The sequence below is a fragment of the Mesoplodon densirostris genome, chromosome 17 (genome assembly GCF_025265405.1).
Source record: "Mesoplodon densirostris isolate mMesDen1 chromosome 17, mMesDen1 primary haplotype, whole genome shotgun sequence".
NCBI classification, from domain to species: Eukaryota; Metazoa; Chordata; class Mammalia; order Artiodactyla; family Ziphiidae; genus Mesoplodon; species Mesoplodon densirostris.
The window spans coordinates 21,757,765-21,785,439 of NC_082677.1; the positions used below are offsets into that span (position 1 = coordinate 21,757,765).

Sequence of the window (27,675 nt, forward strand, 5' to 3'; positions counted from 1 at the left end):
TCCTGCTGGTTGAGGACCCCCTCTCTCCTCAACACCATGTCATCACTGAAGACACAGGAGAATCTAAAATCAAGATGATAACAGGAGGGACATTGGTAGGGCACAGCGTCAGCAGCAGAGACTCTTTGGGTTACTGGTTTCATAACAATACTAATTTTACAACTTTTCAAAGTCATGTCCCTCATTTTGAGATTGTAGACAGTGGCTATTAACTTAAAACATCTCCTTCTGAAAGAGGAGGCAAAATCCCATTTTGCCAAATAGCACTATAAAAATGAGTTCTACACAATATAATTTCAGTGTTCATTTAATGGCTCATAGAAGTGCTTTGCTCATCTAGTTACAATAAAATTTTCCAGTGAATAATAATGCATAGTCTGCACTTCAAAAAAAAAAGCAAACTCTTTTTTAAAAACCTAAATGAGGGGCCTCCCTGGTGGCGCAGTGGTTGAGAGTCCGCCTGCCGATGCAGGGGATACGGGTTCGTGCCCCGGTCTGGGAGGATCCCATATGCCGCGGAGCGGCTGGGCCCGTGAGCCATGGCCGCTGGGCCTGCGCATCCGGAGCCTGTGCTCCGCAACGGGAGAGGCCACAACAGTGAGAGGCCCGCATACCGCAAAAAGAAAAAAAAAAAAAAAACCTAAATGACTTCTGCCTACAGAATTATAAAATACAGGTTTCCCTGAAATACTCATCTCCCAAAGTACATTTAAAATATCAATTAGGGCTTCCCTGGTGGTGCAGTGGTTGAGAGTCTGCCTGCCAATGCAGGGGACATGGGTTCAAGCCCTAGTCTGGGAAGATCCCACATACCGCGGAGCGACTAAGCCCATGAGCCACAATTACTGAGCCTGTGCGTCTGGAGCCTGTGCTCTGCGACAGGAGAGGCCACAACAGTGAGAGGCCCGCGCACTGCAATGAAGAGTGGCCCCCACTTGCCACAACTGGAGAAAGTCCTTGCACAGAAACGAAGACCCAACGCAGCCAAATAAATAAATAAATAAATAAATGAATGAATGAATGAATAAAATTTTTTAAAAATGAATTAATGTGATGTGTAAATTGTTTTCAAGATTACCTCGGTAATGAAAAGCAAAGAAACGTGGAATGGAATTTTGTCAGAACTTCTCATTTAGTCTGTCATTCTTATTTGTGCTCCTTTTGATACAAAGTGTTTTCATCTTTTCTACACTCCTCAAGTGAGGTTTAAAAATTTGCTGATGCAGTAAAGTTTCCTGGGCTTCTTTGAAGACTCAGTTCAACACTGCAAAACATTTACAAGCTTATTCATCTGACTGGAATTACACATCCACATCACCTTCCTGCCAAAAGCTATACTGAATGTGTCCTAGGAGGACTTCAGCACTCTGCACAGGTGGTGAGATACTGTGGTCAGTCAGCTCCATAAGGCAGTGAGGTAGTACTTGTGGGGATGGAAGCCCCAGTACAAGACAACATCTAATTTTGCAGAAAAATTTTATATTTCAAAATGAAACTAAAGTTTTTTTTTTTTTTTTTTTTTTTGCGGTACACGGGCCTCTCACTGTTGTGGCCTCTCCCGTTGCGGAGCACAGGCTCCAGATATGCAGGCTCAGCGGCCATGGCTCACGGGCCTAGCCGCTCCACGACATGTGGGATCTTCCCGGACCGGGGCACGAACCCGTGTCCCCTGCATCGGCAGGCGGACTCAACCACTGCGCCACCAGGGAAGCCCGAAACTAAAGTTTTGATGTTCAAATAGAATTAGATTAACACAGAAAAATCCTTGATTCTTAAAATATGTTAATACATTACACTGTGTAATTTATTTACGTTTTTTAACACCAAAAAAGAAGCTAAAATAATATGATTACAGCTGAGTATCAAAGTGAATGTTTCTCACATTCAATGCTATTAACGGGAGGCTATGAAGAACAAGAAAGCCACACATTAAAAAAGAGAGGGCCTTCCCTGGTGGCGCAGTGGTTGAGAGTCCGCCTGCCGATACAGGGGACGCGGGTTCGTGCCCTGGTCTGGGAAGATCCCACATGCCGCGGAGCGGCTGGGCCCGTGAGCCATGGCCGCTGGGCCTGCACATCCGGAGCCTGTGCTCTGCAACGGGAGAGGCCACAATAGTGAGAGGCCCGTGTACCGCAAAAAAAAAAAAAAAAAAAAAAAAAAAAGAGAGAGAAACTCAGCTTGTGAAAGGTATAGGAAGATCAAGGCAAAAAGGCATCAGAGGACATGAAAGTCAGATGGCCAAAGGTTAGCCAGATTTTGGAAAATGAACAGATAAAGATATCACTGCAGAATCAAGTAGATGGGTATAAATTCAAGTGAAGAAGAAAGACCCAGATCAATAAGCCTTAAAAAATCTGCAAAAGACCAGGGCAGAGACATAGTGCCAGCTTTAAGTGAAAATTGACAGCTACTGCTCTTTCTGTAGTTGGGTTTACTTTCTTCCTAAGGTAATAGGAAATAATCTTTTTTAAAAAACAGGCATTAATGTATGCAGGTGAAAATAACCGAAAAGATTTGGTAGAGGCAGAGAATGAGGAAACAGAAGCCCAGTGTTTTTAATAAAGGCAGCTTCTGAGACCATCCCTTTTCCTTGGAAAGGAGTGCTTGAATTTCAGAAAGTGATCTGTTGAGTCTAGGGGGATTATCAAATCTTCTATCTTCCAACCAAGAGAGATACCTTCTTGGTAAGGTTCCACTTCCTTCCATGGCAGGAGAATATCTCTGGCATATAAATGGAGCAAGCATATATTATGGTCATGTTCTGTGTCAATAATGTTGATGACGATGACCTCGTTTCCCATCAAGAGTTGGTAGATAAGATAGGAATTCCCATTGGCCTGGAATAAATTCTGCCTAATGCAGACAGTGGAAGATGAGCATCACCATATAGTGGAAAGGTTTTGCTAAAATTTGGTTAGGCATTGGGACTAACCAATGAATATACTCATGACAAGAACCTGACAATGACACTGTTTACATCCTCAAAGTTGGCTATCATCAACAGGAACACAAATAACAAATGTTGGCAAGAATGTGGAGAAAAGGGAATCCTCATACACTGTTGGTGCAGCCACTGTGGAAAACAGTATGGAGGTTTCTCAAAAACTAAAAACAGAGCTACCATATGACCCAGCAATTCCACCCCCAGGTATATATTCAGAGAACACTCTAATTCGAAAAGATACAGGCACCCAATGTTTATAGCAGCATTCTTTACAATTGCCAAGATATGAAAGCAACCTAAGTGTCCATCAACAGATGAATGGATAGAGAAGATACACACACACACACACACACACACACACACACACACACACACACACACACACACACACACACACACACTGGAATACTACTCAGCCATAAAAAAGAATGAAATTTTGACATTTGCACAACATGGATGGACTTGGAGGGTATTATGCTAAGTGAAATAGGTCAGACTGAAAAAGACAAATACTATGTGATATCACTTATATGTGAAATCTAAAAAATAAAACAAAACAAAACAAAACAAAAAAAGAAAGGCAGATAACACCAGGTGTTGGAAAAAATGTGGGGAAACAGGAAACCACAGGCACTGCTGGTGGGAGAGCGCACTGATAGAGCTGATCTCGGGAGTCATCTGGCAGTTCTAAGTGAAACTGAACATGGCCAGTAAGCCCTCAAATTTCCAGACACCCATAAGAGGACATGCTTGAAACTGTTCATCACAGCAAGGGATTGAGGCAGCCTGGGTGTCCATCACTAGGGAATCAAAAACAACATTTATTGGGTACGTAAGTGTGAAATACCATGTGCCATCCACAGGTAGTGAAACAGATGTATATACGGCAGCATGAACTAGTTAAAAAAAAACAGTTGAATGAAAGAAGTAAGAAACAGATATATATATATATATATATATATATATATATATATATATATGAGAAAATAAATCTTCAAAGTTGACTAAAGGGCTCTTTTATATGGGTGATTACAGATGTCTATGACAGACACTTTTTAAAAAATATATCTTTCTGCCTGCAAAGCGGATGAAATCTTCAAGTCTAGTGGTCAAGTGGACTAAAGCGAGCTACTCTTTTTTTTTTTTTGTGCTACGTGGACCTCTCAATGTTGTGGCCTCTCCCGTTGTGGAGCACAGGCTCCAGATGCGCAGGCTCAGCGGCCATGGCTCACGGGCCCAGCTGCTCCACAGCACGTGGGATCTTCCCGGATCGGGGCACGAACCCATGTCCCCTGCATCGGCAGGCGGACTCTCAACCACTGCGCCACCAGGGAAGCCCGCGAGCTAATCTTTGATGTGTAGGTTAAGCCCTTCTGCTAAAACCACTGAACTGATTACTTCCAGTTTGTACCTGCAGTGAGGCAGAGAAATGTAGTCACATAAACCATGGATGTTTGCCTTGGAATAGTTATTGAAGCACCATTTTTACAGTTTTCCGGATGTGTGGACTTGATTGACATGACTCTCCCCACCCTACAGCCCCCAAAGCAGGTAAATATAAGCTTAAAAAAGACTAAAAAGAAGACAACCTGGCTTTCTCCTAAGGGGCATATGAACCACCACAGCAGCAATGATCAACAAAGCCCCGTGATTTCTGTAAACTGCCATCATCTTGCTTTAATGGGGATGGAGTGGAGTAATGCAGAGAAGCTGGGACCTACTGGGTACCATTTTTCTTTCTTAAGACCACAAGTTGGGAGCAATAGGACATAAAAGAAAAGTCCTATGGATTCTTATCAGCTTCCAGTCAGACAAGGCTTCTGTTACACTATTGTTGCCAGGTCACAGCTGGCAAACAAATCATACAGGTCAGGTCTGCAGAAGCCAGGAACATCAGAGTGAAGTCTAAAGAGAAAGAGCGGTCAAGGGTTAGAGGCACATGATACGGTGGTTCAGAGTCTGTCAAGGCAAGCCAGCAGAAACAAAGAACACGCACCAGCAATTTTAAAAACCAGAAAGCAGAAATCAGAAGTGAGCAAGTCAGCAAGTGTAAGGTGGCCCCGGGGGTGATGGCTGAAGGGATCAGTAGTCCAACTTCCTCCAGTCCTGCCTGCCTCACCTCCCCACCCCACGGAAGCAAATCCTCCAGCAGCACTAGCTTTAGGGCTCCCCCAGGAAGGCATCTATAAACAGGCCAAACAGTGTATAAGGAAGTAGACTAAGCCTAACATAGAATTCAACTACATCACTTTATTTAAACATACAAAGAAAATTCTAGCACAGTCTCCACCACTATACTACAGTTATGTTCTATCGATTCTGGTGTCCCACAAAGTTCACTGAAACAGGACTATAACTGTAAATGAAATTGGCATGCTTTTGCTGGTTTTGCCATTACATGGTGCTACTCATGTGCATTGACTATATTAACACAAGAATTCTGTTTCTAAAGTTGTACCCCCCAAATCTATTCAATATTTCAGAAGAAGTCATAGCCATAGGTAAGACCTGATTCCAAAACCACAAAATCAACACACATGAAATTATTAGAATATAATAGTTAAACTCTTCTTAAATGATGCAGTACTGAGAGGAAGCTTTAGTCAAAATGTTGGCTTACTATTAACAAGTTGTAAAGTTCTACATAAAACACTAAAAACTCTCGAGAAGTCAATCTTATCTTTGGTTCAATTTCATAGTCTCAAAGCAAAAACTCAGCCCTAAAAATGTTATGTCTTAGATTCCTAGTTTAATTTCAATGAACTTTTGATAAGCTCAAGGATACGTAAATACTAAATTCAAAATGCGCTATAATTAAAAGTAAAATTTTTATATCTGAAGAAAATCTAACATTGTTTACAGAAAAGGCAAGGCAAGCATTTTTAGAAGAATCTGCACCAACATTTCTATCAACACAAAGTTGAAAAAATTTCAAATACCTTTAATGTAATAAAAATATAAATCAATTTAACAAAATCTGAAGTCTAATTCTGAGGACAATGTAGTTCCTCAGAATAATTTGGCAGGTAGATCAGCCAAATAATAGTGTACTGGGGACAGTGCTCACATTTCTTACCACTGGGTCTTTAAATTCTAGAAATGAAAACTCAAGATCCCTAAAATGTTTTGGAAGGCAAGTTACAGCGGAAGGAGAAAAAAAAAGAAAGGGGAAAAAAACCACCACACTGACACTGTTCCAGCTCCAAAAAAAAAAAAAAAAGGCAGCTAGGCTTTGGTCTTTTCTCTCCCCCAGCGGCAAAAGAAACCCAACTAACTTGGCCCATGACACTATTTTACAGCAGGTATTTTGAATGTGTTTCTCTGTTATCTTCTCGAGGGAGCACACGCACACACGCACACACGCACAAACACACAGACACACGGTTACAGTATTTTCCACAGCAGTCCAAGTCTTTGTTCAGCAGCGAAGCACGTTTAGGGTGAAACAAGCTTATGAATTTTCCACAGGCAATCTTAACCAAAAAAAAAAAAAAAAGATTACTGTAAAACCTGTATATTTGATTTTTTACCTTTAGGGTAAAAAGCCAAAATAACAGAGACTTTTGTTAAAGGACATGAAGAAAATTTCTTCTCACTTGCTAAAGATCCACAAAGCAGAATCACAGGCAAATCCAATTAAATTCAAGTACAATGTCACAAACAACAAGTTTAAATATTCTCACTTGTGTCTCTAAAATGACTACACCACTTGTGAAATGTGTGGCTTTTTTTAGGAGAAAAAATTCTATACACCTAAGTCCTTTCTCTTTGGGTTTCCTACTTATGATTTACTTTAAAAAATGATACTCATTCAACATACATTATTCTCCAAAAGCTGACACTATTATTCAATATTAAGCCTGCCTGATTAATAACTTAAAAGACATTTAGAAGTGGATAAAAATTCACACTTAGCTGGAGAATTAAACATATGTAACTGCTTAACTGCCAATAGGAAATTCAATGTATTCAATAACTTTCATTACTTCAAAGAATGAAAACCTTTTCACAGCGAGTTCCTTCCCTGATACAGTTAAATGCAAATTATCTTTCTTCCCTCTTACTCCAGAAAGCTCCTGCACACATAGCTGATACGCCACCTACTGCAAAACCGCGCTGCCAGCACCGGCAATTCCATCACCAGGCTGGGGCTGAATAAAGGCGTGTTTGTGTGGTAGTGTTTCTTTTTTTAAAAATCTCAACGCCAAGAAGAACAAGCTGAAATAGCATTTTCAAAAATGGAGCGTAAAATAAACAGAAGAGAAAAAGAAAAGGAGTATGAAGGGAAACACAACAGCCTGGAAGATGCTGACCAGGGAAAGAACTGCAAATCCACCCTGATGACCCTCAACGTTGGTGGATACTTATACATTACTCAGAAACAAACACTGACCAAGTACCCAGACACTTTCCTTGAAGGTATAGTAAATGGAAAAATCCTCTGCCCATTTGATGCTGATGGTCATTATTTCATAGACAGGGATGGGCTCCTCTTCAGGCATGTTCTAAACTTCCTACGAAATGGAGAACTTCTACTGCCAGAAGGGTTTCGAGAAAATCAACTTCTCGCACAAGAAGCAGAATTCTTTCAGCTCAAGGGACTGGCGGAGGAAGTGAAGTCCAGGTGGGAAAAAGAACAGCTAACACCCAGGGAGACTACTTTCTTGGAAATAACAGATAACCATGATCGCTCACAAGGACTGAGAATCTTCTGTAATGCTCCTGATTTCATATCAAAAATAAAATCTCGCATTGTTCTGGTGTCCAAAAGCAGGCTGGATGGCTTTCCAGAGGAGTTTTCAGTATCGTCAAACATCATTCAATTTAAATACTTCATAAAGTCTGAAAATGGAACTCGACTTGTACTGAAGGAAGACAACACCTTTGTCTGCACCTTGGAAACTCTTAAGTTCGAGGCCATAATGATGGCCTTAAAGTGTGGTTTTAGACTGCTGACCAGCCTGGATTGCTCCAAAGGGTCGATTGTTCACAGCGATGCACTTCATTTTATCAAGTAATTACCTGTGTCACGAACAAAGGCAACAAGCATGCAGCCAGCAAGCTTCGGAAAACCACAGCATCAAAGGCATCCCAAATAACGTGCCCAGCTAGCTCTGTACTCAGAGACCGGCTGCTAAGCAATTACTGTGAGCTAACGGTATGTAAATTCTATTGCTAAAGATGTCCTTCTCTAGGGTGTTCCTGCTGATCAGACTCGTACACTTAAAGTGAAAACAGTAATCTTCTACATATTGTAAATAAAGACTGAATGCTTTTGCTATTTGTTTATTTTTCCTTAAGCTGTCTTTCAATCAGAATGTCTTAAGTATTTGCACAATGAACAAGCATGTACGTTATCTATCACTCCTTCAAGTAAATGGTAATAAAATATTTTAAGGGACTGTAAGATTTTAAATCCTTTCTACTTATGGCAAAAATCTACAAAGAAACTGAACTGGTAAAATTAACCATTGAGACCAAGACAGATATGCAGATCTACTAAAACAGAGCTGTGGTGAAACAAAATGAGATTGTAAGAATTAAAGTTATGGATTTAATTTTTAATGGTAGGCACCAAAAGCTTGATCATAGTTTCTGTACTTCATACTAGAATTACAGCTGAATTGATATATTGCTGAAAATTCCTAGAAAACTGCTTGATGACAATAAAAAAAAAAGAAAGCACTACTAACTTCTTTGCTTGTATTAATAATTATAGTAAAAAGTTAAATGTGTCACTTTTAAAACAAATAGTACCTTTTGATGACTTCACACAAAATTATGCATTGATGTGGTCAACTGGCAGGCTGCAGTAACCCTGGCTGGACTTGCAAATGACAAAAATCAGCCAATTCATTTCTTTGCAGGCTGAGCTCCAACACAGCATGGATAACTTAGTCTCAATACAGTAGTACATGGTATTAGAATAATGAAAGAGTTCATTTTCAGAATCGTCCTATCTATTCATTTTTCAAGCTCAAAAATATTAGATGAACATTACTAAACATCCTTATGAAAGAACTTTATTCTTCTCAGCATCACTTTTGATGCTAAACCTCAGACTCAGTGAGTTGTGGTAATTTCTTTGCTTCATACTAAATAAGAAGGTATTTTTAGAAATTAAGTTTTATATATGGCTATCTCAATTAAACAATCTAGAAACTTAGCTTTAAATGTGAGTGTATTTTTTTCCTCCCAAAGAACAGCTAAATCATTTATTTCTATGTCACTTATTTTCTTTGGTTTCTAAGAACAAATTACATTTTAAATTGGCTCCTTTAAAATTTAACAATTAAAACTGATAATTAAATCTTAACTTTAATAAACTTCAACAAAATATTTCTGAAAATCTTAACTGAGGTTACATAAGTTAGCATATAAGCCAAAAGTTTGCTTACACATAAAAACTCAGCAAAGCTAATATTCATTCTCAGAAGTATAATTGACTTCCCATTACAACATCTGAGGTAATACAAATGTTGGCTGTACATACTAAAAGAAATATTTAAAAACCTCTTGTACAAAAAAGTCCTTTAAAAATTCACATTAAAAACAAAAATCTCCACATCAACCACACAATCTTCTTTTTGTATTACAAGAAAAAATGTTTCTATTAAAGCATCAAATTATCTCTTATGTACTTAAAAATGGCTTAATCAGGATTTAAAAGAACTATGAAAACAGAAAAAAATAATAAAATCTATTTTAGCAGTCACTATAATTGAACTGTTTATATACCTCTCTAGCTTACAAGTTGACTTTTCCTTGGCATTTAGACTTCGTAATGAAAAAAAGGATAGTGATTTAATGTCAAAGAAAGATTTTCTCTAACAGGGTTTCATTACAGATAATAAAAATAGCCCTGACATCTCTTTCTACAGGAAATATAGCTGAACAAATCTCCCTAGACGTATTATAAGTGAGGTTTTTGCATCAGTTCACAAAAAGAAAATTTAACTGTTATAACAAAATTATTGATGGAAACCATTACTTAAAGAAATTTGTCACTCGTGTTTTTGTACATCTCAAAAAAATCGTTTCTGGAATGCATTTAATTTTTCCTCAAGCTTTTGATAAATCATATCCTAAAACAATTTAGGAATCTACAAGGAAATATGGCTAGATTGAGAACTCTTGTGTAACTTTTCATAAATGTACCTTTTTAAATTCAAAATTACTTGCACTTGTATTTACATATTCAAGTGCCTAAATATTGTAAGTGTACAGAAAATATCTAGCTTTAAAATTTCACTATTTAAAAAAAAAACTTAGAAATACTTTCCATTCAAAAAATTCAAGAAATCATACAAAATGCCAACTGTAAGTCAGAGTGAAGCTGTCATAACATTTTTGTTTGCAGTCAATGAAGAATTTCTTCCTCAAATCTTTTCTCGTAAGTAAATATTGCTCCAAAGAATAAATCACAAAGTGACTCGTCATCTTCTTTTTCAGAAGAAAGGTAATAAAAAATAGGTTACTGTACTTGCCATGAGCCAAACATATACACGCCTGTATTTGGAATTACACCACACAGTGATTCTGGCATTGCCCTTAAAATATTAAAAATAAACACATAGCTTATGGCGTACTATATTTCTAAAATGTGTGCAGCGTGCAGAACAAATGAAGGGAAACACTTATGAGACTTTTCAAATGATACAAAAAAGATGACTACCATCCCAGATTGAAGATCATGATACCAATTAAGCTTGTTCAGTTTTTTTTAAAGAAAACTACTTATATTTCAAGTGCTATTTTTAAGATGATAAAAAGGTAACATTTATTATTTTATTACATGCCAGGTACCATGCTATGCACATATATTATCTCAATTAATTCTCACGATGACCCTAAGAAAGGTACTATTTTTTCCTTCTCACAGATGAAGAAAGAGCCTAAGAGGGCTAAGGAACCTGCTAATAAGATCATACAGTTATTGAGAGGTAAAGGTGGAACCAACATTTGAAACCCAGCTATACCAGTTCCAGAGCCAGCAGGAACTATATCTACTTTTGCAGGCCACTTATCTAACACCCAGAACCTGGTGTTAAACAGGTGAAAACAGGCATTCACGAAGAACATGCTAAATAAAGAATACCAAAATACAGGTTTGCCTCACTTGATAAAAATCTCACAATGCAGGTATTCTTAAAATGTTAAGTAAAACAGCTGAATTTTGGGAAAGCAAATAATATTTTAAATGTCATGTCGTGTCATTTAAAGAACATCAGATGAAACATCTCACAAGAATAAAGAATATCCCGAATTTGTATATTGGCAAATCTAGATTTTCACGTCAGGTTTGCTGAAAAGGGGGGTTACTTTTTATGACTTATACAGTCCAAAGAACTGACATATTTTTCCTCATAGGAAAAAAAAATGGCACAGTGAAACACACATGGGCTCTGGAGTCAGACTTGGGTTCAAATTCAATTAACTTCCACTAATTTGCTTACATGACCATAAACAAGATGCTTAACTTCTTTGACCTTCAACATCCTCACGGTAAAATGGAGATAATAATAACTAGTTGATAGAGCATTTATAAGGCTTAAATTCTAAATTACATGTAAAATGCCTCAGCCATCACAGACTTCCCATAAGCACTGGTTATTATCTTATCCAGTGTAAAGGTTCCTTCATGAGATAACCATGAAGAACAGGCACAAAAATGCACATTTACATTAATTAGGCTTTCAACTTAGACATGAACAGAACAGAGGACTTTTGACAAATGCATGCTTAATACTGTGATGAATACTATAAGATACAAGAATCTACTTTAAATTAAATTGCTCCAGGCAAATGCAGTTTTCAATTTCATTAGTTTAAAAATACATATAATGAGTTTTTCTTGGGACTTTTATCTTCTAGCTTCATGCACAAAATCTACAAGATCAAAATAATCACTGCAGCTGTTTTATCAGCAATTTAAACTCAGTCAGCAATAATATATGATACCATACTCTTAAAGATACCCCTATGTAATAAATTATGATCAAATGCCTTAAATTGCAATGATGTCAGTCAAGGTTAAAATCTGAGTATCTGAATCATAATTATCTTGCAAATAAAGCAGAAATGTAATATGGCCTATCCAAAACAGCATGCAACTTAGAAATTATTTGTATTTAGCTTTTTAATATTTTAAATTTAAGTATAGTTGATTTACAATGTTGTGTTAATTTCTGCTGTACATCCAAGTGACTCAGTTATACACATATATACATTCTTTTTTATATTCTTTTCCATTATGGTTTATCCCATTATACTGAATATAGTTTCCTGTGCTATACAGTAGGACCTTGTTGTTTATGCATTCTATACATAATAATTTGCATCTACTAACTCCAAACTCCCAGTCCATCCCTCCCCTCTCTCCCCCTCCCACTGTATTTAGCTTTGAAATATATAATGGCTACTTCTGTAGCAGACATCTTCCTAATCATATTTTGCTTAAGCTAATATTAAAATTAATTTGCTTCTGTGAATAAACACCAAGGGGGTGGGGATAAAGGAAGATGTGCTGGGCAGAGGGAAATATCTAAGATGAAATTTTATTTATTTATTTATTTATTTAATTTATTTATTTTTAACATCTTTATTGGAGTATAATTGCTTTACAATGGTGTGTTAGTTTCTGCTTTATAACAAAGTGAATCAGTTATACATATACATTTGTTCCCATATCTCTTCCCTCTTGCGTCTCCCTCCCTCCCACCCTCCCTATCCCACCCCTCTAGGTGGTCACAAAGCACAGAGCTGATCTCCCTGTGCTATGCGGCTGCTTCCCACTAGCTATCTGTTTTACATTTGGTAGTGTATATATGTCCATGCCACTCTCTCACTTTGTCACAGCTTACCCTTCCCCCTCCCCATATCCTCAAGTCCATTCTCTAGTAGGTCTCTGTCTTTATTCCCGTCTTGCCCCTAGGTTCTTCATGAACTTTTTTTCCCCCTTAGATTCCATATATATGTGTTAGCATGCGGTGTTTGTTTTTCTCTTTCTGACTTACTTCACTCTGTATGACAGACTCTGGGTCCATCTACCTCACTACAAATAACTCAGTTTTGTTTCTTTTTATGGCTGAGTAATATTCCATTGTATATATGTGCCACATCTTCTTTATCCATTCATAAGATGAAATTTTAAATTTGCCTAATTTATAAAGAGGTGACTGTATTCCTACTTCTTCTCTTTGCAAAGATACACAATAGTTCAAGAGTTTCTATTAAACAAAAGTCACTGACAGAAGTCTTATAAGCTATTATAAATAACTTACATTTAATTAAATCTTTCCAATAATGCAAAAACTATACAATATTAAGCATTCTGTACATAAAATATGGCAATTCTAAATTTATCTAAATTACTACTTATTTTAGAAAAAATACTGAACTGGATATTAAAGAGTTAGACAATTATAATATACTTCTTTATTATCTGTCTTAAAAAACTGTTCCCTAGTATAAAATATAACACAGTTAACCTAATAGTACAGCAGGTTTTTCCAAACCAAGGATTCCAGAATATTCAGTTACATTTAAAAGCAAGTTTTACTAGTTATCATTTTTTAAAGATCTAGTTAATTTTATAAAGTTCTTTTTGAAGAAAGGCCCAACTTTTCAAAAGTAATTTTGACTATGGCCTTCTAGAATCTTTAGCACATATTTTTCTACATCATTAAAGTGTAAAATTGGGCAAATTTACCGATTTTTAAAAAAAATTCCACCCTACTGATTTTGCCTCGTTATAAAAGAGATTTATTAACTAATTTTAAAGGTTCTTAAAATTGTTGAATGATACTAACTTTAACCTCAATGGTCGCTTGAGTTTGATAACCTTCTATGACTTAATGTGGTTTTACAAAGGACTACAACATTTAGCATTTACTTCAGGTACCATACCATTTGATGAATTTTTATTTAGATTTATTTTTTAAAAACATAAAATTAAATATACATGCAAACATCCTAAGAAAACTACTTTGAGGTTTGCATATCTTTTCTATCCACGTATAGATATTTTTAAAGAAACCACCATGGAAAGAAAAAGGAAAGACGCAGGGCGCGGTGGGGCGTGGGGTGGAAGGGAAGCGCGAGAGGCAGGGGATGTATGTACACGTACAGCTGATTCACTTGGTTCTACAGCAGAAACTAACACAGCATTGTAAAGCAATTATACTCTAATTTTAAAAAAAAAGAAAAAGGAAAGACTACATAGAGCTGTGTGCAGAAATAATTATTAATAAAAGTTGATGATTACTGGAGAGAAACATCAAAAGAATCTAAAAGTCACAGGTGACTGATTTATAAAACAACAAAACCAAAACAATGCAACCGCAGGCATTTATGACACATATATGTTTACTTGTTACAACACAGCCAGAAAATAACACATTGGGATTCAATATATAAATATTCAGCTACCTTGAAAACTGGAGGCAGGCTTTATCAAAATGTTATTTTGGTTCCCAGTTATATATCCCTTCCCTCTTTTTTCTATCTTATCAAAATTTAGATTATTTGGATATAAGGCAGACTGTACTTAATAAGAGGCAAGAAAAGAAGGCTCGACTATAGCTCTATTATAGAACAAAAATCTGTGTATTGTAAAATTCACTACATGATGAATATACAGAAAAACAGCAAAGCTTGATATAAAAATGTGGTAGTTAACAATGAGGTGTTTTAATGAAGCAAGGCTAATAAGCATAAGTAAAATCATTCCCAATCTTCATTCTGTATCACCCTAAGACTGTCCATTTAACTAAAGGATGTAATAAAAACATTTTTAAGTGGAATTCTCTTTATTAAAAAAAAAGAATATGTACCAATCAAAATAAAAAAAGACATATCAACTCCACCAATGTTAAGAACTGCTAATGAAGCAAAAAAAAGATGAAACTTCTAGAGACTAATGGTTTTCCAACAAGGGAACAACCACTACCTACCTAGCTCTTCCCTTCCAAGAAATCATCTATGGTTGTTTCTGTAAGTTTCAGCTATTGTATTATGGTATTATAAAAGATCACTACCCTGAAAAGTATATGAATGGGTGGAAAGGAATAAGAAAAAGTGGGACATGCTGGTAATCTGACCTTTTAGCAAAAGTCATAAAAATGCCTGGCATTCACTGAGGCGTTAAGAATTATCAGTCAGTACTTAGTACTTTATTTGCCTTATCTCCTTTCTAGTAGAGCTACACAGATTGCTTGTTACTTCCCCAACACTCATTCTTCCCTTACTTGTTAGTAACTGAACCCTAATTCCACTGAGGTGGCAACTGTACCCAGATAAAAACCTGTATTTCCTGGTATGCTGTGGCTGCAAGGTCAAGTTATCGAGTTCCGGCCAATGGAATATAAGCAAAACTGAGAGGGTGTGACTTTTGGATATGGTCCTCTCACAAAGCTGGGTGAGCCTTTCTGCCTTGCCCTCCTGCCTCCATTTTGCTGCCTGGAATGTAGATGTGATGTTTATAACCACAGCAGTCATTCTGGATCACCTTGAGAATGGAAGCCACAAACTAACGATGGCAGACAGTTGCTGATAACCATGGAACCACCATACCAGACCTGCACTTCTTACCTCGGAACTTCTGTACAAAGAAGAAAAACGCATTAAGTCATTGATACTTTAGATGGAGGTGGGTGGTATTAAAGCCCCCGTTTTACAGATGAGAAAAGAGACCCACAGAGTTAAACAACTTGCCTCAGGCGCACCACTAGCAAGCAATCTCCAACCACGGTGTAAGACCACTTTCACCCAGGCACCAGGAACTGAGTGGGAGACTCAGCAAAGGACGTGAGCCTTGAAAATGGGCAGGATAACGTTCAAGGGAGGAGGGCATCTCCATTCAGTAGACTATGCCAAAACCTGGTTTAAAATACTGGAAGACGCCAAAGTTAATGAAAAGGGCATCCAGTCAGCCTGGTGAGTTGCTACAGAAAAACCACACTAGAACAGAGAATCCATTGATGAGAAGTGTGGGGCCACAACCACAGAAAGGAAAAGGGGTAACTGATAGGTCTGGGAATGAGTGTAACCTGGAGAGAAACCTCTGTGAGCCAGGCAGATTTTTCCTCATTCAGGTACAGATTCATTACTGGATTAAATCCAGAAGAACAGCTACCTGGGAATAACCACCAAACTGATTTCTAAAAATGAACTAAAAATTCTTAATGGGAACATCTAAGAAAAAGTAGAATATCTTTATGCAAATAGGGGGAGAGGAAGGGTGTTTATATATCAGGTAGGCACAGGAACAACTTCACAGATTTCTGAGATATAGTCAACTTTTATACTACCACCCCCTCCCCTGCTTTGGGGGTGGAGGGGGAGTGTGAGGGTGGAATGGAGAAGACCATAATCCTCCTGCTTCCCTGCGGCATCAAGCAATTAAAATACTTAGGATGAAAAAGCATCTTGCATGCTCTGTTTTAGTCTTCTGGGAGGGAACGAAGTAAAAAAAAACTGAGAAAGAGAAACAGTCTGAAAAACTAAACTTGTGGAAGCTGGGAGACAGACATGATCATTTTTTTAGAAACAGTAAGGGATGAATGAACGAAGAGTTACATAAAGAGCCACCTCCAGACACAGAGAGGGGCCCGAGGCTTTAACCAGCAGGGCGGCTGTTTGTTCCCTAAGTAGCTAGTATTATCTGCAATTTTCCAAATTAATAAGCTTGTAGTAAACTACTCAAATAATTAGACATTTTCCCCAAGAACATGTTAACAGAAGGATCAGGAAAAGCTACTGCTAGCTTTTTTACACTTAAGTTAAAATACTGGAGCACAGATGATAAAGCTCACATACTTTTTAAAATAACCAGATAAAAAGTGACCTAAAGGACATGGATAAGTGAGTTTTTCTGGTTATATAACCCAAATTTGATGATCCCTTAAGAGGCAAAACATACTCATGCACATATTAACAGATTTATTTTATATTTACTTCTAAATACATACTACTTGTTTTTGTATTGCACAACTTCAAAAGATAAAATACAGTTATTGTTGCTTAAAACCTTCTTTTACACAGCCACATGGGAGGCAAATGATTTATAAATCATTAGAAGACTTAAACACAAGAACACAGCGTAAAAGAGTTCGTCAGAAAGAAAAAGTGTTTCGAAAATTAGTAAACAAATAAATGAAAGATGTCAACTAAGACCAATACAGTTAAACAGACCTAAATGTTGCCTTTCATCTTTTACCTTCTAGTCACTTATAGTGCATTAAATAACTAAACGGATGAGGACAGACAGAGAGATGTTCTTATTCTAAAACATTCAAGGAAGATGCCCGCTACCCTAGTTCCCTACCAGTCTTTTATAAAATTAAATAGAGAAGCACAGGACCAATGTCAGTGCGTGGTCAATCTTTCTGGATTGAACACACACCTAACTAAAGCTGCTAATAATATCTTCTGCTTGGCTTCACATTAATGACAGACTGCTTTTAAATTTTCTTGTAATCTGATACAGGCCAAAGCAATTCATTTTCTTAGACCCATATTTTTAAAACATATTTACACCGGACACTTATTTAAAATTGTCTTTGTAGCTGAAGATCCTTACACCTTTAAGTTTATTGCTCAGCTCTGTTCAAAATCCTAGCCTGCACAATTACAGGCTCATATTATACGTGTATAATAATAATAATAATAATAATAAAATTAAATTAAAATAAAGATGAATAAAAGGTTAAGATGAGCATTAAATCATGCCAGGCACTCTGCTAAAAACATTGTTATTGCTACAACTAATTTACAAATGGAGAAACAGAAGTCTGGCAAAAAAGTGTGTCAAAGACTTCAGATCTCCTAATGAGAGATTGAGGAGGGTTTTAATTCAGCAGTCAGTTTCTAGAACCCATTCTCAATCACTACCACATACATTCTGTCAACCTACATTCTCCTTCTAGCTTTGAAAAGTAGAAAATTGACTTTTTCCTCCATCTATGAAAAATAGTGTTCATCAAACAACTTAAATCAAACAACGTAAATATGATTCAGAGGTGAGGTGCTCAGCTCATCAAAAAAGTGTTTTTAAGAACATTAGAGATGTTTACAATGTAAGTAATTGACATATTTTTAAAATTTATTTATTTATTTATTTATGGCTGTGTTGGGTCTTTGTTTCTGTGCGAGGGCTTTCTCTAGTTGTGGCAAGTGGGGGCCACTCTTCATCGCAGTGCACGGGCCTCTCACTATCGTGGCCTCTCTTGTTGCGGAGCACAGGCTCCAGACGCGCAGGCTCAGTAGTTGTGGCTCACGGGCTTAGTTGCTCCGTGGCATGTGGGATCCTCCCAGACCAGGGCTCGAAGCCGTGTCCCCTGCATTAGCAGGCAGACTCTCAACCACTGCACCACCAGGGAAGCCCCAACTGACACATTTTAAATAGTCTTATAGCTATTCATTCGAAGATTCTCCCCAAATCTCTCTGGGCCAAGCTTTTTGACTCTGATTTATTATTTTGAAATAATGACAATGACTTTCCTTAAAACTACTATGAATTGGGACTTCCCTGGTGGCGCAGTGGTTAAGAATCTGCCTGCCAATGCAGGGGACACAGGTTCGATCCCTGGTCCGGGAAGATCCCACATGCTGCGGAGCAACTAATCCCGTGCGCCACAGCTACTGAGCCTGTACTCTGGAGCCCGAGAGCCACAACTACTGAGCCCGCATGCCACAACTACTGAAGCCCACACGCCTAGAGCCTGTGCTCCGCAACAAGAGAAGCCACCGCAATGAGAAGCCCCCGCACCACAACAAAGACCCAACACAGCCAAATCTAAAATAAATAAAATAAAGTAAGTAAAAAATAATAATAATAAAAAAAGAATCTGCCTGCCATTGCAGGGGACACGGGTTCGAGCCCTGGTCTGGGAAGATCCCACGTGCCGCGAAGCAGCAACTAAACCCGTGCGCCACAACTACTGAGCCTGCGCTCTAGAGCCCACAAGCCATGACTACTGAAGACCGCGCACCTAGAGCCCATGCTCTGCAACCAGACTAAACGAAAAGTACAAATCTATTTATACAATTAATACTAAGGTTAAATAATAGGAGAATTAGCTACAGAACAGAATGTTAATAAAGTGAAAATACAACCAATGAAATTTGAGAAATTGTGTTTTGAGGAAAATAATTTCCTAATTTTTCATAACAGAGAATCAACAGATTGTCAAAAAATGAAACGTGGGGTTAAAAAAATAAACAACGTAATAACTCCAATCCCTTAATTTCTCTCCCCTCACATCCACACCTCCAACCCCCAACTTTAGAAGGAGCTCTTGGGAACTCATAGTTTTTGTGGAAAAGAAGCATTTATCTGACATTCAGCAATTCTTTCTGTTATCTTTCTTTTGTTAATTCAAGTAAATTAACTAGAGTTCTTCCTATTCCCTATAATGGTGAGCTAAGTTATTTAGATCAAATCTCACACCAAAAACAACTGTAAAAGCTGAATAAAATTTTGAAAGTACTAAAAAGACTACAAGATAATAAGTAATCACCAAGCTCCAAAGATAGGGAAAACAAGACTCCCTGAGGTCATGGGCCAATCCGAAGAACATGAGACCCTTTGTTTAGACAGACATCCAAGGCAAGTGTGGGGGGACAGAAATCAAAGTCCAGAGCGTGCACAAGGTGGAACGCCTAAAAGAAGTTCCTTACTTTAAAAATTAAAATCCCGGGCTTCCCTGGTGGCGCAGTGGTTGAGAATCCGCCTGCCGATGCAGGGGACACGGGTTCGTGCCCCGGTCCGGGAGAATCCCACATGCCGCGGAGCGGCTGGGCTCGTGAGCCATGGCCGCTGAGCCTGCGCGTCCGGAGCCTGTGCTCCACCATGGGAGAGGCCACAACAGTGAGAGGCCCACGTACAGCAAAAAAAAAAAAAATTAAAAAATTAAAATCCCAAAAGACTATACCCACGGGGTGAGAGTAAACAGGATGTGGAAAAGTCCCCTAACGTTCTATAATTTAAAACCTGCCCACTCAGACTAATCAGTGAATTCTGCTAAATATTTAAGTTAGAAATAAACCCAGTCTCACATAAGTTCTTCTTGGTAACAAAAAAGGGGTTCACCTCCCCAATTCATTTCATGAAGACAGTATAACCTCAACACACCAAAACCTAACAAGAACATTAGGAGAGAGGAAAATTATGGGCCAATTTTACTCATGAACATAAATGTAAAAATCTTAAACAAAAGATAAGCAAACTGAAGCTAGCAATATTTAAAATTATTATAAATCAAAGCTGAGTTGGGCTTATTCTAAGAATAGACGTTTGATTACCAGTAAAAAAAAAATCAACATAATTTTACACATTAATAAGATAAACCTTATAATCGTCTCAATAGATAGAGAAAAGGTATTTGATAAAATTCATCCATTCATTGACACGCTTAGCAAACTAGGAAGAGAAGGGAATTTCCTTAATCCGATGAGGACTAACTACCAAAAAACAGCAAACTAACTAAAAGTTACAGCAAACAAAGATAAATGTTAAACAGAAAGCGACCTCATCACTTCCCCAACTAGTAAATCAGAGCAAGAAAAAGAAATGACAGGTATAAATTTGGAAAGAAAGACATAAAACTGTGATTATATTCACAGATTTTATAATTATGTAGTTGTAAAATTTTTTAAAAGTCTATAGATAAATGAGTAGAATGTATAAAGGCAGTTTGGAAAGGTTGTTGGATATAAGATCAATGTTAAAATTCAACTCTATTTCTATATGCCAGCAACAAAGAGGATAATCTTTTTAAAGATACTTTATACAGCAGGGTCAAAAATATCAAATATATAGGAATTATAATTAAAATATATAAGAAATCTACAGAGAAAACTATAAACATTACTGAGAACAGTTAAAGAAGACTTCATAAATGTACATATATTGCAAGAGTCAATAAAAGATGTCAATTTTTCCTAAGCTGCTATAGAGGGTCAAGACACCCCCCGCCCCAGCCAAATCCAGTCAAATGTGAAAAACTTCAAGATGATTCTAATTTATATAGAAATGGAAAGGGGCCAAGAATAACCAGAAACTCCTGAAGAAGAACAAGGTGGGAGGGCTTGCTGTCCTGGATATCAAGAATTATTAAGCTAGAATAGGAAAGAAAGTGTGGTATTGCACAAGAATAAGTGAATTGACTAACAGAACGGATAGGAAGTCTAAAAACAGACCTGTGCTTCAATAGATACTTAAGGCAAAGATAGCACTGCATAACAGTGAGAAAAAGATGGTTTTTAAAAGTATGTGATATTCATCCATAAGGAGGAAAAATAAAATTTGACCCCTATCTCACACCATACAGAAAAAACAATTCCAGGTAGATTGTAGATCTAAATGTGAAAGACAAAACAAAAGAGCTTCTGGAAAATGATATGAGAATACCTTTATGATCTTGGAAGCTGAAAGATTTCTTAAATGGGACATAAAAAGCACAAACCATAAAAGAAAATACTAATAAATTGGACTGCACTAAAGACAATAACTTCTGTTTATCAAAAGACACCTTTAAGAAAGTGAAAAGGCAAATCACAAAATAAAAGACATTTGTAACCCATGTAACTATGGGCTATACCCAGAATATATAAAGAATTACTACTCAAAAAGAAAAAGTCAATGCAATAAAAAATAGACAAGAGGGCTTCCCTGGTGGTGCAGTGGTTGAGAGTCCGCCTGCCGATGCAGGGGACATGCGTTCGTGCCCCGGTCCAGGAGGATCCCACATGCCGCGCAGCAGCTGGGCCCGTGAGCCATAGCCGCTGGGCCTGTGCATCCAGAGCCTGTGCTCCGCAACAGGGGAGGCCACAACAGTGAGAGGCCCATGTACCGCAAAAAAAAAAAAAAAAAAAAAAAAAGACAAGAGATCTGAACAAGCATTTCACAAAACAGAAAATCCAAATGGACAATAAATACATGACAGGGGTTCAACTTCATTAGAAATCAGGGAAATGTCAAATCAAACCACAAAGACAAGTCACTACACATCACGATACCAGTTAACATTAAAAAAAAAAAAAAGGACAATACCATTGGAGAGGAATTGAAACAAAAAGAACTCACATACACTGCTGATGGGACTATAAACTGGTGTAACTTTTTGGAAAACAGTTTGGCATGATCAACTAGAAGTGAACATAAACTCTGTGACCAAAGTCCACACGTAGGAACATACCTTTAAAATTTCATGTACCAGGGCACAAGTATAAACATGTGACAGCGGCACTGTTAATAAGTCACAAATATCCAGCAACAGTAAAAATGGATAAACTGAGTTAAATACACACTGTGGAAAACAGCAAAGAAAATGAATAAACGGATGCTGTATATAACATGGATTAGTGTTAGAAAACAATGCTCAGTGAAAAAGCCATGCCCAAAAATAGTGCATACTCTGTGATTCTATTTAACATTCAAACACAGGCAACATGAAATATATTGCGGAGGGAGGAAGGCTTAAATGATGGGAAAAAAGTGATTAACATAAATGTCATTGATAATGGCTACCTCTTTGGAGGAAGGAATGAGCTATGACAGAGGAAAGATATCCATGTTCTATTTCAACTGCTTATGTTAATGTATTTTTTCTGTATGTTAGTGTCCACATTTAAAAATGTTTTTTGGGACTTCCCTGGCAGCTCAGGGGTTAAGAAACCGCCTGCCAATGCAGGGGACACCGGTCAATCCCTGGTCCGGAAAGACCCCACATGCAGCGGAACAACTAAGCCTGCGTGCCACAATTACTGAGGCCACGCACCACAACTATTGAAGCCCGTGTGCTCTAGGGCCCGCATGCTGCAATTACTAAGACCGCGTGCTGCAGCTACTGAAGCCCACGCGCCTAGAGCCTGTGCTCTGCAACAAGAGAAGCCACCGCAATGAGAAGCCTGCGCACCACAACGAAGAGTAGCCCCCGCTCGCTGCAACTAGAGAAAGCCCGCGCGCAGCAACAAAGACCCAACGCAGCCAAAAATAAATTTAAAAAAATTTTTAAAATTATCCATATTGTTATTTTTAAAAATAGCCACTCTGAAAAACAGTTTGGTAGTTTCTCACAGAATTTAACATGCATTACCATATGACCCAGCAAATGCCTTCTCGGGCTTAAATAAAAACTTACGTTCACACAAAAATCTATACACAGTGTTCATGGCAGCTTTATATGTAATAGCAAAAGACTGGAAACAACCCAGATATCCTTCAAAGAATGACTAGATAAACCATGATACATCCATACTATGGAATATTCAGTGATAGAAAGGAATAAATTATTGAGACATGCAAAACCTCGGATGAATTTCCAGGAAATTTATGCCAAGTGAAGAAAGCATTTATATAACGTTTATTTACATAACATTTATGACACTTTTTAAGTGATAAAATTATAGAAATGGGGAACAGATCTGTTGTTGCCAGGGGATGACGACGGGGCTGGGGTAAGCCGGGGCTGGGGAGTGGGAGGAAGGTGGCATGGTTACAGAGAGTAACACAAGGGATCTCTGTGGGGATGGAACTTTCTGTATATTCATTACGGCGGTGGCTACATAAAACTACACATGTGATAAAACTGCATGGAACTAGACACACGCAAGTAAGTACAAGTAAGACTGGGGACAGCTATCTGAATAAGATCAAAGGATGTCAATATCAAAGTCAGTGGACGGTACTATAGTTTGGCAATATATTACCATTGGGGGAAACCGCGTAAAGAGTACACAGGATCTCTGTATTAGTTTTTACAACAACATGTGAATCTACAACTATCTGAAATTAAAAGTTTAATTAAAGTAATTTCAAAAACAGAACAAACACAATTTCTCTCTCTCTACCTTTCTTTCTGTCTCTGTGTAAAACTCTACCTTCAGTCTATGACTTTTTATTCTCCCAATATACTCTCCTTTTTTGTTTTAATCGAATTGTATACTTTATTTATTTTTAATTAATTAATTAATTTTTATTTTTGGCTGTTTTGGGTCTTCGTTGCTGCCCGTGGGCTTTCTTTAGCTGTGGCGAGCAGGGGCCACTCTTCATTGTGGTGCGGGGGCCTCTCATTGTGGTTGCTTCTCCTGTTGCAGAGCACGGGCTCTTGGCACATGGGCTTCAGTAGCCATGGCACATGGGCTCAGCAATTGTGGCACACGGGCTCAGCTGCTCTGCGGCACATGGGATCTTCCCGGACCAGGGCTCGAACCCGTGCCCCCTGCATTGGCAGGCGGACTCTTAACCACCGTGCCACCAGGCAAGTCCTATACTCTCCTTTTAACTATGCAGCAAAGCCACCATCCTTGAATGTCGGAATTACAATACCTTTATTCGTAAACTAAGGTCTCTTCCAACCAATATCCCAATACCACCACAACCCCACACACACGCGCACACACAACTCCTGTTCAGAAATGGTCTGGTTCATAAGGCGTCTTCCTCTCCACTAATAATGTGAGAAGATTACCATTTAAATAGCACTCCTTCTAATTCTATAAATTCAGCCAATATGATTCTATTGGTTGAAGTATATACTATTCTCCAATGATGCATAAACTATGGGACAGACATAATCTTGTGCTGCAGAGTCATTCTCAGGTTCCCAATCAAATGTCATAATATCGTAACCCACAGGGTGAGCTTCTGGAGAAATCCAATCAAGACAAAAATAGTAAACTGTAGCTCTACAGTTACTGTACTCTGCAGTTAGGGTGGGCCCTAATGCCACACAACTGGTGTCCTTTGATCATGAAGAGACACAACAGGGGTGCATGTTCACAGAGGGATGACCATGTGAAGAGGCAGCAAGGGGGCGGCCATCTGCACACCAAGGAGAGAGGCCTCAGAAGAAATCAAACCTGCCAGCACCTTAATCTTGGACTTCTAGCCTCCAGAACCGTGACAACATAAACTTGTTGTGTAAGCCACTCAGTCTGTGATATTTTGTTACAGCAGCCCTAGCAAACTAATACGATGTGATTTAATACCTGAGATCAAAAATTTTTGAACAAACTAAAAGATGTGGTTGCTGGATTTTTAGAAAAATGTGTTTTCTCCTTGTGCTTTGCTTTCTTTGTTAATAAAATTTGCACTGAAATATAACCTACATTTAATAAAAGTATACAAATCATAAGTTTCCAGCTTTGATGACTTTTCACAAAGTGAACACATTCATGTAACCACCACTCAGATCAAAATAGAAAACACTGGTAGCTGTGCTTTCTGAATTCATGGATTCAAAACTGAATTTTCTATACTAATTGCTTACATATCTTGAGTAACTTTGTTTCCTTCCTAATACAGATTGTTTTTTATCTTTCAAGCATAGGTCTTATTGGACACAACCAGTATTGTTTAGAAATATTGCAATATCAGAAACATTAAACTTCTTAAGGACTAACATGTTAAAAAGAAACCAACCAGAGTCATGGCTCCATCATTTTATCTATCTATCTATCTATCTATCTATCTATCTATCTATCTATCTATTCTTTTTTTAACGGAAAGAGACTGTGGTTATCTTTGTGAGACACACAGTCTGGTAAACTTATCACATAGGCTCCAATTAGTTTTTCTTTCTCCCACTTAACATCTTTTAACATTTTTTTCCGACAAGACTTCACAGCAAGTAAAGGCTTTTGTGGAAAGTGAATGTCAGTTGAAGCAGTGATGCAGTTAATTTATTTGAATTACTTTTCATGAATTTTTATAGTCTTGAGATGAAATCATTTCCAACAAGTGATAGTTTTTTCAGCTAATGAGGCACCATGTATTATTTTCCCCTTAAAACTGTCTTCCTGAGTAAATTATATTCTAATGGAAAAGTTCTACGGTTTTGAAGTAGTTATTTCAAAAAGCTGGAGAATACAGAGAAACTGCATAAATGAAAAACTAGATGCTGAAATCCAAAAAAGATCAGAGGCAGTCTCTAAGAGAACTTTATTGGAATCATAACCACAGTTCATGGAGGAATTGGAGAAGTCCAGGTGAAGAGAAGGGCCGGGATGAAAAAAGACAGGATTACCCTGGGGGACTGAGGGGAGACGGTGGTAAAAGCCCAGTGAAGGCAACAGCAGCGTGATCAGTCATCCTGGTGGGAGCAGAGGCAGGCGCGGAAGACAGTGGTCAGTCAGATCGGTGACGGGCAGTTGACGGGGACAGGAGCAGAAACAGGCAGTGATCTGAGGCAGTGACACAGCGATAAAAAAAACTGGTGTGTCCTAAAATTACATCTTGATTTCCTATTTAAAATCTTCCTGAACCCCAGTCTCAGGATATTTGGGTCTATTAAAGTCTGCTTTACGTGTGGTATCCCCAGGAAACGCATTAGGGTTTAAAATCTCTTGGACGGGGCTTCCCTGGTGGCGCAGCGGTTGAGAGTCCGCCTGCCGATGCAGGGGGACACGGGTTCGTGCCCCGGTCTGGGAGGATCCCACATGCCGCGGAGCGGCTGGGCCCGTGAGCCATGGCCGCTGAGCCTGCGCGTCCGGAGCCTGTGCTCCGCAACGGGAGAGGTCACAACAGTGAGGGGCCCGCGTACCACAAAAAAAAAAAAAAAAAAAGCAGCGATAAGAAAAAAATTCAAAAAAGAAGACAGCTGTAGTTTGAAAGCTATAAAGCACACACAGATACACATAAAGCTTAATTCAAACCAACTGACTCCCAACAAACAGGGGAAATGCACCAAGCATTATTATAATGTGTCCAGTGGTTAACCAAGTGTCACATCAGACAGCACTGAACTAATCTGATTAGCAAAGAGAAAGTAGAAGAATCATCTGTGCCAAAATAAAAATATAATGAGCAAGAAATAAAGTAGGGAACAAAGGAATTTAACATTCACTTTTGAACCTCAAGTGTCCTAAGAAAAAGACTTAACTTTGAAGGAAGAAAGTCTATCCTTTTGTCACTAACAAGCCATCTCACTTAAAAACATGCTGAAGAGTACCCTTAGAGTCTTAGTAATTCTTAGGAGAAAATAAAGGAAAACAAACTCTTTCAACATGTGCTCAGTCCTTCACGAGACACTCTGGAGATAAGCATGAGCCACAGTCCCCTGCCCATAAGGTTTAATTCCAGGACAAGATGAGTAATACAAACGTTACTGCCATACAAGTCCAGATGAAGGAAGAATCAACAAAGGCTACAGCCATCAAGGGCAGAATGGCTATGACTGTAAAAGGCAAACAAATCCCTGGCAGAGGAAAACAAGGGGAAAAGGAGAGAGAGCAGTGCCAGGAAGGCTACTGCGAGAGAGAAGGGATTCCAGGAGATCAGACTAGAAGAGGGTCGAGAGGATGGGTGACGTTTTCAGAGGATTTTGGATTAAGTGGTATCGAGAAATGTGTATGTGTGATGTCTACTGTAGGAATGACCAAGTGGGCAACTGACTGAATGTGAGAGTCAGAGGAGGCTAAGGACTATCATGGCCCAGAGAACAGACGAAAGGTGTTATCACTGGCAGAAATACGGATACATAGAGAATAAAGGAATGCAGAAGTCAATTTGATTTCGTAACTTCTGAGTTTCAGGTGATAAGACATCCAAGTGGCTTGTCTGTTAAGACAACTAAAGATGGGAGGAACGTCAGATGAGAAACCAGACCTTTGTCTGCTGCCACACTGGTCCAAGTCTCTGTCACCTCTCCCCGGATTACTGCAATAGCCTCTAGCTTCTACCCTTGTCCTCATGGTCTCTTCTCAACTGGCCAGAGAGGGCCTTCAAA

The 27,675-nt window shown here is 38.3% G+C and overlaps 2 protein-coding genes across 2 annotated transcripts in view; one reads left to right on the plus strand and one right to left on the minus strand.

Moving 5' to 3' along the window:
• Positions 1-27,675, minus strand: part of GTF2F2 (general transcription factor IIF subunit 2) — a 143,241-nt gene that overhangs the window by 85,635 nt on the left and 29,931 nt on the right. The gene's annotated exons all lie outside the window — the stretch shown is intronic.
• On the plus strand, positions 7,183-7,962 carry KCTD4 (potassium channel tetramerization domain containing 4). Its single transcript, XM_060080244.1, has one exon. The coding sequence runs from the start codon at positions 7,183-7,185 to the stop codon at positions 7,960-7,962; it is 780 nt and encodes a 259-aa protein (XP_059936227.1).

Excerpts from the sequence above, each read along its gene's own strand:
- KCTD4 (XM_060080244.1), top strand. The coding sequence starts at position 7,183 with ATGGAGCGTAAAATAAACAGAAGAGAAAAAGAAAAGGAGTATGAAGGG.